General features: G+C 43.7%; 1 protein-coding gene across 7 annotated transcripts in view; it reads right to left on the bottom strand.

Annotated features, from left to right (window-relative positions):
* ITPR2 (inositol 1,4,5-trisphosphate receptor type 2) overlaps positions 1 to 17435 on the bottom strand; it is a 138157-nt gene that overhangs the window by 51678 nt on the left and 69044 nt on the right. For 5 of the 7 annotated variants that reach the window (XM_087934350.1, XM_087934352.1, XM_087934351.1 and 2 more), the window contains 15 exons: positions 16960 to 17211; positions 16287 to 16431; positions 15120 to 15270; positions 12742 to 12935; positions 11506 to 11638; positions 11289 to 11400; positions 8919 to 9084; positions 7702 to 7875; positions 7095 to 7184; positions 5294 to 5419; positions 4802 to 4924; positions 3413 to 3613; positions 2569 to 2820; positions 2081 to 2206; positions 1319 to 1447 (listed from right to left, as the gene is read on the bottom strand). In XM_087934350.1, coding sequence (XP_087790476.1) covers positions 1319 to 1447; positions 2081 to 2206; positions 2569 to 2820; positions 3413 to 3613; positions 4802 to 4924; positions 5294 to 5419; positions 7095 to 7184; positions 7702 to 7875; positions 8919 to 9084; positions 11289 to 11400; positions 11506 to 11638; positions 12742 to 12935; positions 15120 to 15270; positions 16287 to 16431; positions 16960 to 17211 — 2374 coding nt within the window. The remainder of the gene's footprint in view (positions 1 to 1318; positions 1448 to 2080; positions 2207 to 2568; positions 2821 to 3412; positions 3614 to 4801; positions 4925 to 5293; positions 5420 to 7094; positions 7185 to 7701; positions 7876 to 8918; positions 9085 to 11288; positions 11401 to 11505; positions 11639 to 12741; positions 12936 to 15119; positions 15271 to 16286; positions 16432 to 16959; positions 17212 to 17435) is intronic. The other 2 variants (XM_087934356.1, XM_087934357.1) reach the window with 1 other exon arrangement.

The following is a 17435-nucleotide window of genomic DNA, read 5'->3' as shown; positions in this document are numbered from 1 at the left end:
TACACATGTTATGATCCATTTAACACTCCCTGTAGACAAATTGCAAATATTCTCCTCTTTACAAAATACACAGGTATCATGAATACACAGGTAATCCTCAACTTACAACAGTTTGTTTAGTGACCGTTCAAAGTTACAACAGCACTAAATATAGTGACTTACAACCAGAGATCTAACTTTAACCCGCTGTGAATTCCTTATCTCCCGCTAATTTCCCTTGGCAGTTAGTAGTTCAGATTCTCATTTTGGGTGTAGGAACCTCCCTGCAGCCTCATAGGAGCAAAAATGGGGGTGAGCAATTTTTTTAACTTCCAGTTCTGCGGGCGTGGCTTGGTGGGCATGGCAGGGGAAGGATACTGCAAAATCCTTATTCCTTCCCCACCCCACTAGCCTGCTTTCCAGCTCCATTCTCCTGCGCAGGGCAACCAAAGAAGACCCAGCCGATCAGCTGGGACTCAATGGGAGGCAGAGAATAGATGGGGTTGGTGGGGCCAGTCAGAGGTGGGATTTGCTGGTTCTCTGAACTACTCGAAATTTCCACTACTGGTTCTCTAGAACCTGTCAGAATTGGCTGAATACCAATTCTGGGCATGAGGCCGTGTGCCACACACACCACACACACCATTTTGGGCCTAGCAAGGCTCCCTGGAGCCACAGGGGAGCCAAAACGGGGTGCGGGGGGATGCATTGCACACACACACAACCCAGTGAGCCCTGTTTTGTGGCCTAGCAAGCCTCCCTGCACTTACATGGGAGCCAGAACTAGACACATGGGGACTATTAGGTATCGAGCTCTACATTCCCCATTTGTCCCAGAGCACGACAAACATGGTGGGGGGACAATCTACGGGTGCCAAGGGCCAGTCCTGAAGCAGACTGCATGGCAGACAGCTTGCATGAGTCCAGAGCCAAAGCAGACGGCTGGGAGAGGTGGGGCAGGCTAGGGTGGGGCCAGCTGGTCTTTGGAACTACCGGTTCGCCGAACTGGATGTAAAATTAACATCCGGTTCACCCAAACTGGCCCAATCCCACCCCTGATCAGGGTCCTCCAACCTGTGAGCTGTAGACCACTAGTGGGCTCTGAGGGGGTTTCCAACTGGTCTATGGAAACGGCCTGCGAGCGCACGCACGCATATCCTCACTTCCGCGAGCAGTAGCGACCTCCACTCAAAATGTATTATGGTGTATAGCCTTCGAGTTATTTCTTTATCTAGGAAAATTATTTTCCTGAGGGAAAATAATTCAAAACATTAAATAAACGTGACTTGGCACACACGCACACATTGTTTCAAGCGGACTCTTGTCACTGATGTCTTACCTGGAGGCTTGTGCTGTTGTCTGAAAACGGAGAGCTGAAAAAGCCACTTATGATACTCATGACTGGTTCGGTGACATATTTTTCGAGAGATAAGTCGGCATGTTTTCTGTCTGTACTGGAGTTACAAACCTATCAGTGGGAAAAGACAGACATGTCATAACGCAGACAGACAGACAGACAGACACAAGGGAGCTGCATTTCCGTCCTTAACTGCCAAAATAGCCCCTGTCGCTTTTCTTCACGGCGTGAAAACTTTTGAAGCAAAGCAAAATTGAACCTGGATAATCTGGTCACTGAAAATCATGATTTCCTTGATAATAACGATAACAATAACAATAACAATAATCTCTTCCCTTTTATGATCCTGTAATGCAGATGGAGCTGAACATTTACTGGCCGGATGCCCTTCTTGATGCCTACCTGGAGTCCACAGCAGATATTTTCTCTTTGCACCCCGAGAGAGAAAAATCTGCCACTATCTAGGATTGAACTCTCAACCTTCCAAGTGGGAGGTGAGCATTTTCACCTCTAGGCCACCGTGCCAATCATCTATCTACCACCTATCTATCTATTGTCCAGTTCTTGCCTTGAAAATTACTTGCACGACTTCATTCTAGTGTTTTCCAACCTCCACAGCTTTAAGATATGTGCTTTAAGGGAAGTTCTCTCTCTCTTTAGCTAGAAATTAAAGTAAGTTTCAATATTAAAAAAAATTGTCCAAGATAAACAATTTTATTCCAATGAAGACATCTAAAGGCTTACCCTTGCCATGTCAACCAGAAAATTCTCAAACAGCTTCCAGATATGGTTACTGGTGTAAATTTCCTTCATTTCCACTTCGGTGTCCACATAGCAGTGATTGACAAAGTTGACATACGCAATCTTGATCTGGAAGTTCAAAGCAATTGTCACTGATGCAAAGAAAAGAAGGAGCAGGCCCACTGGGATTTTCCCACCAATAGATACATCACAACCATTCCACAAAGCCTTGTCCAGCTCCGTTCTCCTGTGCAGGGCAACCAAAGAAGAGCCAGCCGATTAGCTGAGACTCAATGGGAGGCAGAGGATAGATGGGGTTGGCAGGGCCGGTCAGAGCTGGGATTTATGCTGGTTCTCTGAACTATTCAAAATTTCCACGACCGGTTCTCCAAAACCGCTCAGAACCAGCTCAATACCACCTCTGCTACTTCAGCAATGTGCAGTATTAGAACCCAGCTTATTTTCAGAACAGACAACAACGTTCAACCTACCTCGGGTATGCAGTCGTCATGCGTCACCACTCGCACGATGTCATCCAAGGGAAGGAGAGAGTTACATTTGATCTCCGTGTAGACGTTTTTGCCCTCGGTGCAGGCTGCCAGCAGTTCCACCAGGGTGATGTGATACATCAAAGGCCCGCTCTCATCTACTCGGTCTCGCTCAGAGCACATCATGTGAAGGAGGGTTGGGAAAGAGGCTCTGTCGTTGTAGAACACCAGGACATCTTCCCCACCGTTGATCAGCTGAAATGAGACCTGGGATTATTGCTCACCCACAATAACAGGGTCCACTCATAAAATATTTCTATGGTCTTTTTAGAGTTGCCAACAGAAAGGGAGCGGGGGAAAGGGGTCTGAAAGAGCAGTGGGGCAGCTTGCAAACCAAAAGTGCATTCCATAAATAGTTTTTCAAAGATAGTAACTAGGTGACTGAAGTTTCTGCCAGGCAAAATTCTAACTGGAGAGCATGATGGATGACTCTGGGCTATGGATGAGTCCCATTGGAGGATACGAATTACGATACACCCAGGGGGTGGGGGGAAACTAGGGTCAAGAGTGACAATTAATGATGTGCCTCAGAGTCAGCTACACCCAGGCAGTGCCCGCGTGTTAACTCCCAATAAATCATTTTGAAGGTTTGGAAATTTGGCTTGAGACTCATGATTTAAATGGGGTTAAGTGCCAGAATCCTGACAAACAGGGGTAGAAGGGACTTGAGAGATCTTCTAGTCCAACCCTCGACACAAGCAGGAAACCCTATACTATTCCAGACAACCTGTCTCCTTGGAACCCATCCCTGGTGCCCAAAAGGTTGGAGGCTGCTGCCTTAACTTACCTCTGTCATAACCATGTCCTGACATTTCTTGACGTATTTACCATCCGCTTTGACAATGGTGTGCAAAAAACGCAGATATTCAACATGGCGGCCGTGCGTCTCGATGCAGTGGACAAAATGCTGCACTGCCCGCTCGCTAATTTCATTGCACAGATGGTAATTGTTGGTGAATATGTGCCTCATGGTTTCGGCCTCAAGAAGCTAATTTAAACATGGGGAAGAGGGGGGAAATGTACAATAATATCAGTGGTATTTACACGTGATAGATTACAGATTAACAGACTTGGAAGAGACCTTGGAGGTCATCTAGTCCAACCCCCCAAACAGGCAGGAGACCCTACACCATTTCTGACAGATGGCAGTCCAGTCTCTTCTTGAAAGCTTCCAGGGATGAAGCTCCCACAACTTCCAAAGGCAACTTTTGTTCAATGGGTTGATTATTCTGTCAGAAAAATGTCTCTTTATTTCCAGGTTGAATCTCTCCTTGTTCAGTTTCCATCCATTATTCCTTGTCTGGACCTTCAGGTGCTTTGGAAAATAACTTGACTCCCTTCTCTCTGTTGCAGCCCCTCAAATATTGGAAGACTGCTCTCCTGTCTCCCCTGGTCCTTCTCTTCCCTAGACTAGCCAGGCCCAGTTCCAGCAACCGTCCATCATCTGTTTTAGCCTCCAGTCCCCTAATCATCCTGGTTGCTCTTCTCTGCACTTTTTCTATTGCACTTTTTCTATATACCGACTAATCTAAAGAAAGCTAATATTATGTGGAATAATGTCTCTCTCTTGCATTTTATTTTTCAAGGCCAGTATTCAGACTTATTCAAAATTCTCCCTCTTTTGAGTAAGACCAACTTCTTGGTCTTAAAAAGGTTGAATCGAAGCTGGTCAGTAGAGAATCTTCGCAGTAATAGGATGTTAAGTAAGCAGACCTGCTATTCTATCCTAATATTTCACATAAGAAAAGATAGCCTTGAATTCCAATAAAGGAGAATATTTGTAGCTCAGAGTTGAAACAAAGGGTCCTTGGTGCTCTCTGGGCTTGGTGGTTTTCTTGCAGATGTTTCATAACCCAAACCAGGTAACATCATCAGTGCTAGCATTGTGTTACAACTGATGATGTTACTTAGTTTGGTAACGAAATGTCTGCAAGAAAGCCACCAAGCTCAGAGAGCTCCAAGGACCCCAAAGTCCTCCTCCTCCTCCTCCTTCCTAGCACTAATGATGTTACCTAGTTTGGTAATGAAACATCTGCAAGAAAACCACCAAGCTCAGAGAGACAAAGGCCTCCCTCACAGCCTTGAATTTTCAAATACAGGATCATGCAGTCTTCTTTGGATAAAAAAAAACCCCATCCCTTCCAGTGAGAAATTCATCCAGGAATTAAATACTGACCCCAGGGGTTAAGAACAGGTTGAGGTGTTTATGTAGAAGGATCTGATTCTGGGGATTCCCACGACAGAAGTTCTGAAGGAACAGGTGAGCTAAGGTCATAATTTCATTCATCTTTTGATCAGTCTTCAGCGGTAGTCATTATTTCAATTGTGAGATGGTCCAACAAAAGAAGAAAAACAGTTAGAAATAAATATTAGTGGAGGCTGTCCCACACATTACATGTTCAATTTTAGTTCATGATTGCAAGAGTTTGAAAGGGAAAATAGCCTCCCTTAATCATAATAATTTAATTTAATTATTTAATTATTTGCATTAATGATCATTACCAATTAACTATGTACTGTATTCAGGGGTGGGATTCTACCGGTTCGGACCAGTTCGGGCGAACCGGTAGTTCCAGTGATCATTTGCCCCACCCATCCACCCCTGCCCTTTTCCTGTGCTTCATTTCCTCCACTACCAACTGTATTACCAAATACATCCCATCCTTACCTTTTCATAGGGTATTTGAAGGAGATCCAGCACGACACTGTGGGCTCCCATATTTTTAAGCAAGCGCTGCTGCTGATTTCGACATTTCTTGTTTTGAATGCAGAGCCCTCGTAACCGGATCAAAATCTGTGGATGAAAAAGTCACAGTTAGTGTGAGGACCCAGGGTGGGATACAAAATAAACAGAGTCACAAAAAAACAAGTGAAGCCTCTTTGATTCCTTCACTTTGCTTCCAAGCTCCAAATATTCTTGACTGAAGACAAAAAACTCCCACACGAGCAGTTACCAGAAGGAGGAAATGCCGTTTAAATTATAAAGAGTAAAAGACAACACAAACCAGGCAAGATAAGGGCTGGAGGATGCCCACTGATATCAGAACACACACTGGGAAGGACGCCAAACTCAGAGAGGAACAATAAACTAAAGATATTTCCATGCTTTGTTTCCAGCACTGGCACATATGCATGTCCGTCCTCTTATTCAGTTGTCACAGCTGCAGCTAATGAAGAGGATCAAGGCCCTCTCCTGCCCAGTAGACCATGTGTCTCCCTTATCCTCTCCTCCCTGCGTGCCCTAGGATGGAGAGGGAATGGCCCTGGGTCCTCCTCTGACTGCCCAGCCGGCCTCTGCCCTTCCCCAGCCTCCTCCACAACCTCTGGAGCCACACTTCCACACTTTGGCTGTTCCTCCTCTCCCTCAGAGTCAGTCTCCACCAGGGGCATGACAGATAGTGGACATCATTTGTTTTTTGTTTCACGAATGAAGACAAATATAGTTCCTGCATCGGGTATACCTCTGCACCTCTTTTTCCTTCTGTCCCGGCCACTTTTTACAGAGCCATGATGGAGAGCGTTTTAACAAACTGCATCCCTGTTTGGTTTGGTGGCAGCAGAGCCTAAGATAGAAAGTCCCTACAGAGAGTGGTGAGGACAGTGGAGAAGATCATAGGAAGCTCACTTCCTGGTATTCAGGATGCTGCTTATAAGCACTATGTGCTTAGAGCTCAAAGCGTTAGAGGCCCACATACCCACTTTGCAGCCTGTTTCTGTTGCTCCCCTTTGGGAGGAGATTTCAAAATATTTCTAGCAGGACTACCAGATTCTGTAATAGCTTTGTTCCCTATGCCATCCATCTGGCAAACTCACAAGATTAGTTTCTCTCGCCATATACATGTATACATCCAGACTAAACTGTGTTGTTTCTCTGTGGCATGTAGTATATGTGGGTATATGCATAATCCTACCGTGTTTCTCCTGCGCTGTGGCCCCGGGAGATTTGACTCCCCACGTGGGGTTGGGCTGCCCTCTCGGGCAGGGGAGGCTTTGTTGTAGTAGGGTGTCATTTTTAAAAGAATTGGCTTTACCTTTGAAGGCAAAGGGAAGGTGGCGACAGGAATGCCTGAAGCTGAGTGTCTCCACCGGGCTCCAGTTGCAGGGAGGAGCCCTGGCTGGCTGCACCAAACGCCACGGCGTTGCTCTAAACGCCACAGCAGCACAGGGAGAAGGGAAAGCAACGGTGGCGGAAGGTCTCCCAATATGAAGTGCCCCACCAACACTGAGGTCAACATCCAAACTGTTGCCGTTCGCCCACCCGAGGATGCAAGGGGGGAGAATTAAGTCACCCCTGAAAAGATGGCCTACCCATTTTTGGGGGGGTCAAAAAAAAATAAGGCCCGGCCTTATTTTGTGAAAAACACGGTATATTTATTTGTATTTATTTATTTTGTTCTGTTATATTATATAGTGCATATTGGAGGTGGTGACCCTTTGAGAGCTGAAATATTACTATAATATCAACATACCTCCATAACTATATTATAGTTGTTACTCTTGTTGGTATCAATCTGAGGTTTCTTACTGCCATCTTGGACTGGACTCAACATGCTTGAATCCTATAATTTCAAGAAAGAGTCGAAAAGTAAAATGTAAAGCAGTTATTGGTTGTTATGATTGTTAACTAGGTTTGTATTTGCCTGTGAGGTTTGATTTTGTATGTATTTGTGAACCGTTGTTAGCCAGCTGGAATTATGCATTTAAGAAAGTGGCCATACAAATTGTCTAAATAAAAAAATGGAAGACTGAATGAAAGGGGAGGGGAGGGGAAAAGACTGCAGCAGGAGAGGAAGGGAAGGTTAGGGAAGGGAAGAGAAGGGAAGGGAAGGGAAGGGAAGGGAAGGGAACAAGGAGAGGAAGGGAAGGGATGAGGAGAGGAGAGGAGAGGAGAGGAGAGGAGAGGAGAATATTCTTTATTGGCCAAGTTTAATCAGACACACAAGGAATTTTTCTAGAATGATAGTTACAATAAACTGAATAATTATAATAAAAAAGTAGCAATGCTTGCAAAACTTTCAATGCCTAGGAAAATAAAAGTAGGAATGATGAAAAGGATTGAAACCAGAAAAGACTCACTTCGATTGGTTCATCACTTCCTTTTGTTTGATTTTCACCCAGTACTCCATTTTCATAATTACTGGTTTTTTGGACCCAAAGTTCTGATTTTTCTACAGTCAGTCTTAGTTGGTCAAGGTCAGTTTTAATTTGCTTGTAACTGTCCACGTCTTGGTTAGACACCAGCAATTGGACCTGTAAATATTCAGAATTCAACAAAGCTTAATTGCATCAAATGTGGAGATTTTACACCAAAGCAGCCTCACCCTTCTTGATGGGCTGCTTGGAGTCATTGTCAACTCTGAAGTGAACCTGGCTGAAGCTATCTTTTGCTGCCTCATAGTTGCCACAAACTCTGAGAGGGGGAAGGGAGGGGGAAGTAGATAGAATGGCTCCCAGTCAAAACAAAAAGTTTTCTTGTGGGGACCAAGGTCATCTCAACAGGTGGCAGATGAAGGAGGAGTGACCAAACAGCCTGCCAGCTACTTTCATTGGGCAATGTGACTGGGGACATATGGGGAGGGAATTATTTGCTCTCTTAATTAGGAGAAAAACTGTGGGAACTTTTAGAGTTGGTTTTCACTAGCTGGGCCTTTATGACGTAGCCAATAAATATGTTCTTTGAGGAAACTACCTGCCTCAGAGGTAGTTTGATGGATGCATTACTCGGAACCCTAACAATAAGATTTGTTCATTTTCTGTATGTGGTGAGTCAAAACTGCTGTTGTGAGTCTGGTTAGATATTCCTTCTCATTAAAGAAAAGGAGAACATTATCATGTGCAGTTATCACAGTAGATAAATAGGATCCACTTCAGTAGGAAGGTAACAGTGTTTCATGCACATTTGCGTATAGTCATACTGGCCATATACCCATGGAAATGTCTTCAGATGATGCTGGCTCCCTTGACTAAGAAATGGAGATGAGCACCACACCCTAAGGTTGGCCACGACTGGATGGGGAAAAACCTTTAATTTAAAATCAACATTCTGGTTATATTATTGTTCGTCATTTAATGACTCCATAATCCCTTGCTGGGTGGAGTCTGGGCAATTGAATGGAGCTAACAGTGTTTACTGGCCGGATGCCCTTCCTGTTGCCAATGCAGAGTTTTGTTCAGCAGATATATTCTCATCGTGCCCAGAGAGAGAAATATCAGCCTCTACCTAGGATCGAACTCACAGCCTCCTGATTGTGAGGCGAGAGCTCCACCTCTGGGATTCCAGTGGCCTTATGTACCTGCTTAAATGCTTGCAGCACTTCTGCTCGCTGACTGAAGTGTTTAAACAAGAGCTGCAGGGCTCCCGAGAGCAGAGGAGGGTAATCGTGCATTATAAGGTGAATCAGGACTCGCAAAAACGTCCTGCCCCCTTCATCGTCCAGTTGTACGGCGTTCTTTTCCTTCCTGAAAAAAGACAGAGAAAGAGAGAGAATCTAGTCATAGCAACACATGCAACATTAAGCCTATTTAGAGGGGACATTCTGAAGAGAGGGTTCATTCTGTCAGGTAGTGTTGTGGCCTGTTGACCCCTCCAGCAGCCAAATCAGAGAAGGAGGAGAAGGAGGTGTGGGAGTCAGGGTCAGCTTCAGGGCAACCTGGGAACTCCGAGGGGGAAGAAGGAATGGAGCTGTCAGAGAGAAAGAGAGAGAGAGACAGAGGCGGAGCCTGGGCTGCCCATCAGCCCTCAGGTGGAGAGTCAACATTCCCAGGTTTGGAGGTGGCTGATGAGGAAGAGGAGGAACAGCCGTGTCCAGTGCCAGATGCACAGAAGGCAGAGGAGAGAAGAGCAGTGGAAATCTATGGGCTGGTCTTCAGGACAGAGGAGCCACTGCTGCTAGTGAAGCCCCGCGTGATAGAAACTTTTTGCCGGGGCTGCCGGGACTCCTAATAAAGGAATCTTTTGAGTTCACATCAGAGGGTTTGTCGTGTTTGAGGAGCTGGGTCAGAACAGGTGGATCACTTTGTGCTCCACTCAAAAGTTGAGGACCTATCACCTGAGGAGATTCTTGGAGTGGGTCTGTGACAATTCTCCACAGCCAACTCACCATGGCTAACTTGCCGTGGCCAAATGGCCGTCATACAACTTCTTAGGGGACAAGAGTTATGCTAATATCAAAGAAATTGTGGAATCGAATTGTTAAAGAAAGGATGCAAAACAAGGGGTGGATTGAAATGTGAATGGCAAAAATTAAAGTATTTTTAAAAAAATTTCTTTTGAATAATTAAATAGAATGGTTAAATTGTCCCACAGCAAGTTGGCTACGGTGTGTTGTCCTGCAATAAGTTGGCATTGGGAAGCTGAGTTCACTGTGGCAAATTGTTCCATTTCATCTTGGCGACTTGGTCAAAGCAAGGAATAAGGAAAAACCAGGAAATCCATCTATTTAATATGCTACTCTCCATATTTGCCCAAAACTAAGAAATCAGGCACCAAAACCCTAAATCTTATTGACAAAACCCTCAGCTGACTTTATATAATTGCAATTTCAAGCTTCCTTTCCGAGTCTGTATCAAATTGGTCAAATTGAGTGGCTGTTTTGGAGACTTCCTTCTCTGGGATTTTTGGAATCTAATTTTAACAGAAAAACGAAGTTGGAAGGAACCTTGGAGGTCTTCTAGTCCAACCCCCTGCTCAAGCAGGAGACTATATACCAGAGAAGTGGCTCTTCAGTCTTTTCTTAAAAACCTCCAGAGATGGAGCACCCACAACTTCTGAAGGCAAGTCGTTCCACTAGTTAATGGTCCTGGAATCTTATCAGCCTGGCCTACTGCCCAAGACTATCCAAGATGCCTTCACAAATGAAGTTCAGGCTCTCAGCAGGAACCTGAATGGAAAACAAATCTTAGTCCACTGCTGTTTTTAATTTGTAGATTTGTAGATAATGTGTAGATCTGAAAAAAGATTCTAGCGATGAATTTATGTGCTCACAAACAGTCCAACTTACTACTAAGGGAACTGTTCTTAGTGGGTGGCCTTGAATATTTTTGGTCAAGCAGAAGCAGTAGGGCTTTCAAGCTTCCTAAAAGCCACCCGAAGTTTGCAAAACAATCTGAAGATTAAAATTTCCGCCACAGAGAAACAGGAGTGTATAGATATGCTATTCAGGGGAAATAGAAAGATTAATGAAAAGTATTAATTAGGCCTATTAGCAGGGGTGGGATTCAGCCGGTTCGGACTGGTTCGGGCGAACTGGATGTTAAATTTACATCTGGTTCGCTGAACTGGTAGTTGAACCAGTTGGTTCAACTGGCCCCGCCCACCCAATCTCTCCCCTCAGGAGTGTCCGCGAGGCTCTGGGAGGGCAAAAAAATGGGGCTTCCGGAAGTCTGGAAATGGGCCTGTTTCTGGCTTTCGGAGATCCTCCGGAGCCTGGGAGAAGCCGTTTTCACCCCCCCAGAGGCCCAAGGGAAGCCTCCGGACTCTGGGGAAGGTGAAAAATCGCCCTCCCAGAAGTTCTGGTAGGCCACAGGTACCATGCTCATGCCCACCCAGCAACTGGGCAGCGAACCGGTTGCTGGGATTTTTGAATCCCATCCCTGCCTGTTAGAGTGAAGACAGCAGAAAGGAGTGGGCCAAGCGAAACAACAGGCCGAAGATATGGGCTCACCTGCCAGCAAACATGGTTTCTGCTTCTGCAGCAATTTCATCTATATCAGGAACAGCCGCTGAAATAGAAGACGATGCACACTCAACACTACAAAAGCCATCCTCCTCCTTTCCTAGTTTTGTGCCAGAAAGAAGCGATCGGCAGCAACTGGTGCGACACGGAAAAACGACAGCAATGTTGCTTAAACCATCGTTATCCTTGGTTTATTCTGCCTTACCTGAGCTGAGAGCTGGTGAGTCGTGGGGAGACATTGTGGAGTTGTCAACATTTTCGTTGTTCTCCCCAAATTCCTTCTTGTAAATAGAGAGCATGTAGGATATCCGGTAGTCCAGGCGAACGCTGAGAATAAACTGTATGACATAAATAAGCTTTTGAGCCTCTTTTTTCAGCAGGATGTAAAGATCATTTGTGTTTGAAGTCAGAGTTGCTACTATGGCATTAAAATATATTTAACTGGCTTGATACCTGTGCTTTGCTACAAAACTATGTGGTTGGGCTTACTTTTTGGGAAAGAAAATAAGGGGGGACAATTGGGCCTCTGCCTACCAGCATCTATCGGTATTCATCTGGCTAGCATCCTGTCAGTGTGTGAGAGAGTTGAGGGCTGTTTGGAAACCGAAATAGTATTTGCTCTGTGAGCAAGAAGGAGACAGCAAGGAGCCTGGGCGTGGCTTAGCTCAACTGTTCTGTACTAAAACTGCTTGGTGCTGTGAAACTGAAACTGAAAAACTATTCTCTATTCTATTCTGTTCTGTTTTGTTCCATTTCATATTCTATACCATATTCTACACCATATTCTATTCTATATTTCTATTCTATATTTCTATTCTATTCTATTCTATTTTCTATTCTTCAATCCATTATTCTCTTCTCTTCTCCTCTCCTCTCTTTTCTATATTCTATTCATCATCTATCTCCTATTCTATTCTATTCTATTCTATTCTATTCTATTCTATTCTATTCTATTCTATTTTCTATTCTTCAGTCCATTATTCTCTTCTCTTCTCTCTCCTCTCTTTTCTATATTCTATTCATCATCTATCTCCTATTCTATTCTATTCTATTCTCTGAATTGGGACAGAAAACATTTAACTTTCTCCAAAGTGGCTTTTCTGCATACACCCGCAGTACAAAGCACCGAGTTCTCCAGGCAAAATGAAAAGTATTTATTCAGGGGCTCAAGGGTACAGACACAAATGATGCATGCAGACCAGCTTATACACCCGGAGGCAAATTCCTTGTGTGTCCAATCACCCTTGGCCAATAAAGAATTCTATTCTGTTCTGTTCAGTTCTATTCTATGCTTTGCATGTCATCCTCTGTCCCATCCTAACTCCAGAAAATCTCCCTAACTCACAAGGGAAGAGAAGGAAAGAAAGGCCTCCGACCGAAAGGCAAAGTAACCTGTATTTAGTCCTTTTCTCAGAATGTAAGGAACAGGGCAGATTATTACCTGTAAAATCTCGATAATTTTTAACTTGGTATCCATCACAGTGATATCCTCACTCTCCACCAGGTTAGGTGGCTTGCTTCGGTGGACGCTTGGGGGAATATCAGGCGAAGAGGCAGGAAAGATAGAACCTCTGCTGAGGACCATTTGAGTCATCATCTCACCCACACCGTGAATGGTTCTCATCACATTGTTTCCTGGAAATAAGGAAGATAACAAGGGCAACTCTGGATGAGCAATAGAGAGATTGAGAGTTGTGAGGGTTGACTTAAAAGAAGATCCGTGAGAAAGTTAATGTCATGCCCCGGTTGGAGTCTGACTTCAAGGGAGAGATGGAGTAGCTGACAGGGAGTGGGAGTGTGGCTCTGGAGGTTGTGGAGGAAACTGGGGAAGGGCAGAGGCCGGCTGGGCATTCAGAGGATAAATTGTTAGATCTGTATCACTGAATAATGGCCATAACCAAGGTATATCCTCTGTGAAGTAAATATATTATCGTAATTAATAAATTGTTAGGGGCTGTATAGTTTTTGTTTTTATTTTATACCACTTAATATTTTAGATTTAACATCTTAGTAACAAGTATATCAACATAATAAAATGCTATGTAGCTTGTTTAGCTAGTTATTAGTATATTATTTGATTCACTCTTCTAAAATTTGCTGGCCATTGACTGAATAAATAGAAATATAATGGCAATGCCAAAGGGTATCCATTCTCACTGAGGCTCATTCATAAAGCTCATTCACACAGTGTCAAAGTTTTCTTTGGAAGGACCTGCTGTGAAACAAAATCTTATTTTGGACACCACTAAACAAACTGAACACCGAGACTTTAACAACTAATTGCAACTCAATGAAATGAGTTGAAGTCAAAATGATTGTCTTACTAATCCATCCTATAAGAATAATACAAAAAGGACATTAAAGAGAAGCACTCTGCAGTTAAGAAGAAATTAAATTAAGGGGGAATTCAATCTTTTCTATTTAAATATAGCAATTTATGCGACACCAAATGAATTCAGCGGGAAGAGTTTTAACAGGGAAACAAAACCAGGTAATTTTAGCATTCACCGTTGAAATAGGTTATGACACAAACTCTAATCTATGTCAATCAAGAAAGTCAAAAGCTTTCCACTTTTACATAAGACGTTTGCAAATTTACAAAAGGAAGGCAATTATATTTCAAATTAACGAGGAATAGGTGTTGAAAAAATCTACTATAGTGAAATAGAAATTGCAATTATAGTGATTACTATAAAAGGGTGGGTTTTTTTCTTCATCACCCGTTCCCTCCCAAAAAACCCTGGAAATTTTTGCAGAACAAGAATTACCCAAGTGCTAAAAGTGCTATTCAGCAACTGAAAAATAAAGAGTGAAAAACAAGAATTTCAACTGAGCTCTAGCTGATTGCAAAATAGGCTGCTTTTCAAAAGCTTTGGATTTAGTAAAAAAAAATGACCACAATCTGCCATCAAAGCTTATGTGACACATAAACAGAAAAATGACAGAGCTTTGATCCCACTGCTTCATCCACCATCTAACTTTTTTTTCCCCAAGCACCATTATGTAAATATCTCTTATGTGCAAAAGCATGCGTCATATTCAGATTTATAAACAATATATTAAATGTAACTTGTAATTTAACAAGTAGCCAAGACAGCTAAAACATTTCATCTACAAATCATCTTATTTTTTTAATAGCTTCCTGGAATTAACCATCTTGAACCATTCCTTTTATTCTTGCATTATTTTATTTGCTCTCCCTTGCAAATCCCAAATCCCACAGTCCTCCTTCTCCTCTTCCTCCTCCTCCTCCTCCTCCTCCTCTTCTACCATTTATTCTCCTTTTCTCTACAAATCCTGCTTTCTTCTAGGACTGCTGATGTTAACTAGCAGGGATAAGGAAACGTCTTCAAGAAAACCACCAAGCTCAGAGAGCAGCAAGGACCCCACAATCCTCCTCCCTCTTTCTGCTCTTCCTCTTCTTCCTCCTCCAGCTCCTCTTCTTTCTCTTTCTCCTCCTCTCTGCCAACTCCACCCTCTTCTAGGACTGATGACATTACCAAGCAGGATAAGCAAATGTCTGCAAGAAAAACCACCTCTTCCTCCTTGCAGACTCTACCCCCTTATAGCACTGATGAAGTTACCTAGTTCGGTCATGAAATCTGCAAGAAAACAACCAAGCTCAGAGAGCATCAAGGACCCCCCACAGTCCTCCGCCTCCTCCTCCCCCTTTTCCAAAACCAGTCATACAAACAAGTTGCTAAGTTCTGCCATTGTTTCCTCTCCTCTACAGACGCATTTCTTCATAACTCATACACTTATTTCTTGAACAAGCGTTTTCTGTTGTTCTGATGCTGTTTATTCCACCCCACCCCTTACCTCCATCCTGAAATTTGCTTAATCTTTCAAAGTAGGAAGACATGGGCACTTGTACAATATCAAGGATAGCCAATAGCGTTCTGGTCAGCCTGAGAAGTTCACTGAAACTATAAAAACCAAAGTATATGAGATTGCGAGCCAGGTGCACCACCTAAGAAAAATATATAAAAAAAAACAAGAGACAGAAAAATTAAAAAACAAGAAAGAGAATCCCGACACTAGGCTTGCAATGAACGGACCGACATAGTTATTGCTCAAGAATTTATCCGGACTTATGACCAAAATGGAGCCCAAAATTTTATTTGGCTAAGCAAGACAGTTGTTAGTGTGTTTCCCCCCCACCCGTTTTATGATTTTTTCTTGCCACAGTTAAATGAGTTGTTAAGTTAGTAACATGGTTGTTAAGTGAATCTGATTTCCCTGTGGGTTTTTTGAAGGTCGCAAAACGGGATCACACACTGTAGCCCTAGATTCTGCAAATGCCATAAATATGAGCCAATTGTCAAAATTTTGATCACACGACCTTGGGTTTAAGATGTTTTCTCCCAACATCCCAACTATAGCCACCCAGATGCCATAAAGTTGAGTCAGAACCTCAACTACAACAGCATGACGGAGTTGGAAGGGAACTTGAAGGTCTTCCACTACCCACTACTCAGGCAGGAAGCCCTATACTGTTTTTAGACAAATGGCTGTCCAATCTCTTCTTAGAAACCTCCACTGTTGGAGCACCCACAACTTCTGGTGGCAAATAGTTCCACTGGTTTATCTCCTGCACGTTTTAGAGGGCTCCAGAAGAACTGCTGTGATATTACAGGAATCTTCCTGGCTTGTTTTTTGGACTTTGTAGTCCCTGCCCCAAATAGCCAATGTTCCTCACATCTGACCATTAAAAGAGACAAATCTGTGTTTTGCTTAGGTGGGCTAAATAATGAAGGTTTTTTTTAAGCCAAGAAATAAAAATGGCTCTTTCTTCCCTACTAGCAACCTCCTCCTTCCATTTTTTCTCAAATTTTGCCCCTAACTAATATTACACGTCCATTTTTCAAAGGCTGAATTTCTGCAGCGCCAGCTGGGGCATTTCACAGCCTGACATGGGTGGGGGGGGGAATCTAGAAAGCTAGGAGCTGCTCCTGCCCCAGATTATTATTGTGACAAAATGGTAACCTCAAATGTCAGCTTGTTCTTCTCCTTGTCTCCAAAAGGGAAAGGCTGATTGACAACTTCTTTCAAATAATCTTCGACAAATTCCATCGTGAACGCGAACTTCCTTTTCATGTCATTTCGGGATGAATCGGTGAAGGAGTCGTACCTGCAAACAGAGTAATTACGGTCTCAGACGCCTTGGTCAGAACAAAATCTAAGATCCTGTAGATATCCCCAATGGATAGCAAATCCATTTAATTTTGAATCCTAAGATTACACTTACCCAGTGGTGGGATTCAGCTGGTTCACACCAGTTCGGGAGCAGTTTGGTGAACTGGTTGTTGGAAGAAATCATTAGAGCAGAGAACCGGTTATTAAATTATTTGAATCCCACCACTGGATTAACCCACCCCTAATTCTAGATAGCCCTTGTCTTACGTTTTCAATGGAGCTCAAAGTTTCTGTCACTAAGTGAGACATTTGTTAACTAGCGCAGGGGCAGGTGGGGCCAACTGATAGCTGGAACTACCAGTTCGACTGAACCATTTCAAACCAGCTGAATCCCACCCCTGGACATGGTTAACTTTTTTCGACTCCATCATAACTTGGAACAGTCATTTAGCGATCGCTCATAAGTTGAGAACCCCCCATTATCGTTGAAGGATCCACCTGTCGTTTCCAAAAAGGAACTTACTCATGGATCGTAATCTTGGTAGGAATTTCTGTCCACAGCCTGGCATACTTCACGGGAACCCCCGTCTCTTGAGGATCTCTGTCAACGTGCATGTGTAGCATTAAGCGACAAAACGATGCTCGCAGTTCGTAAGGCAGGCTTTCATCTGACATGCACCGTAAGATTAAATCCACCGACAACTGGGTGGAAATTTGATTTATAGCCAAATACTGGCGGTCCAAACACATCCTTGCAAAGAGATTGAGTTGATACCTTAAGGTAAAAAACAAACAAACATTGTTCTTAATCAGGTATAATCAGGGGTGGGCTGCTGGTTCACAAAGGTTCGGGAGATGCTGTAGCTAAGATCCTGTGCAGTTTGGGAAACCCCCCAAATTCCACGCCTGGCTGGGCCCACCCACCCTGCCCCTCCCCTCTCAGGAGTTCCCACTTGGCCCGCTTTGGATGCAACTGCAGGGCGTGCACAGAGGCTCAGG

This window comes from Pseudonaja textilis, chromosome 5, assembly GCF_049901715.1.
Source record: "Pseudonaja textilis isolate UNSWEBS1 chromosome 5, rPseTex1.2, whole genome shotgun sequence".
Classification (NCBI taxonomy): Eukaryota; Metazoa; Chordata; class Lepidosauria; order Squamata; family Elapidae; genus Pseudonaja; species Pseudonaja textilis.
Note: the sequence above shows the minus strand (reverse complement) of the source record. Positions and strands in the feature narration are given on the sequence as shown.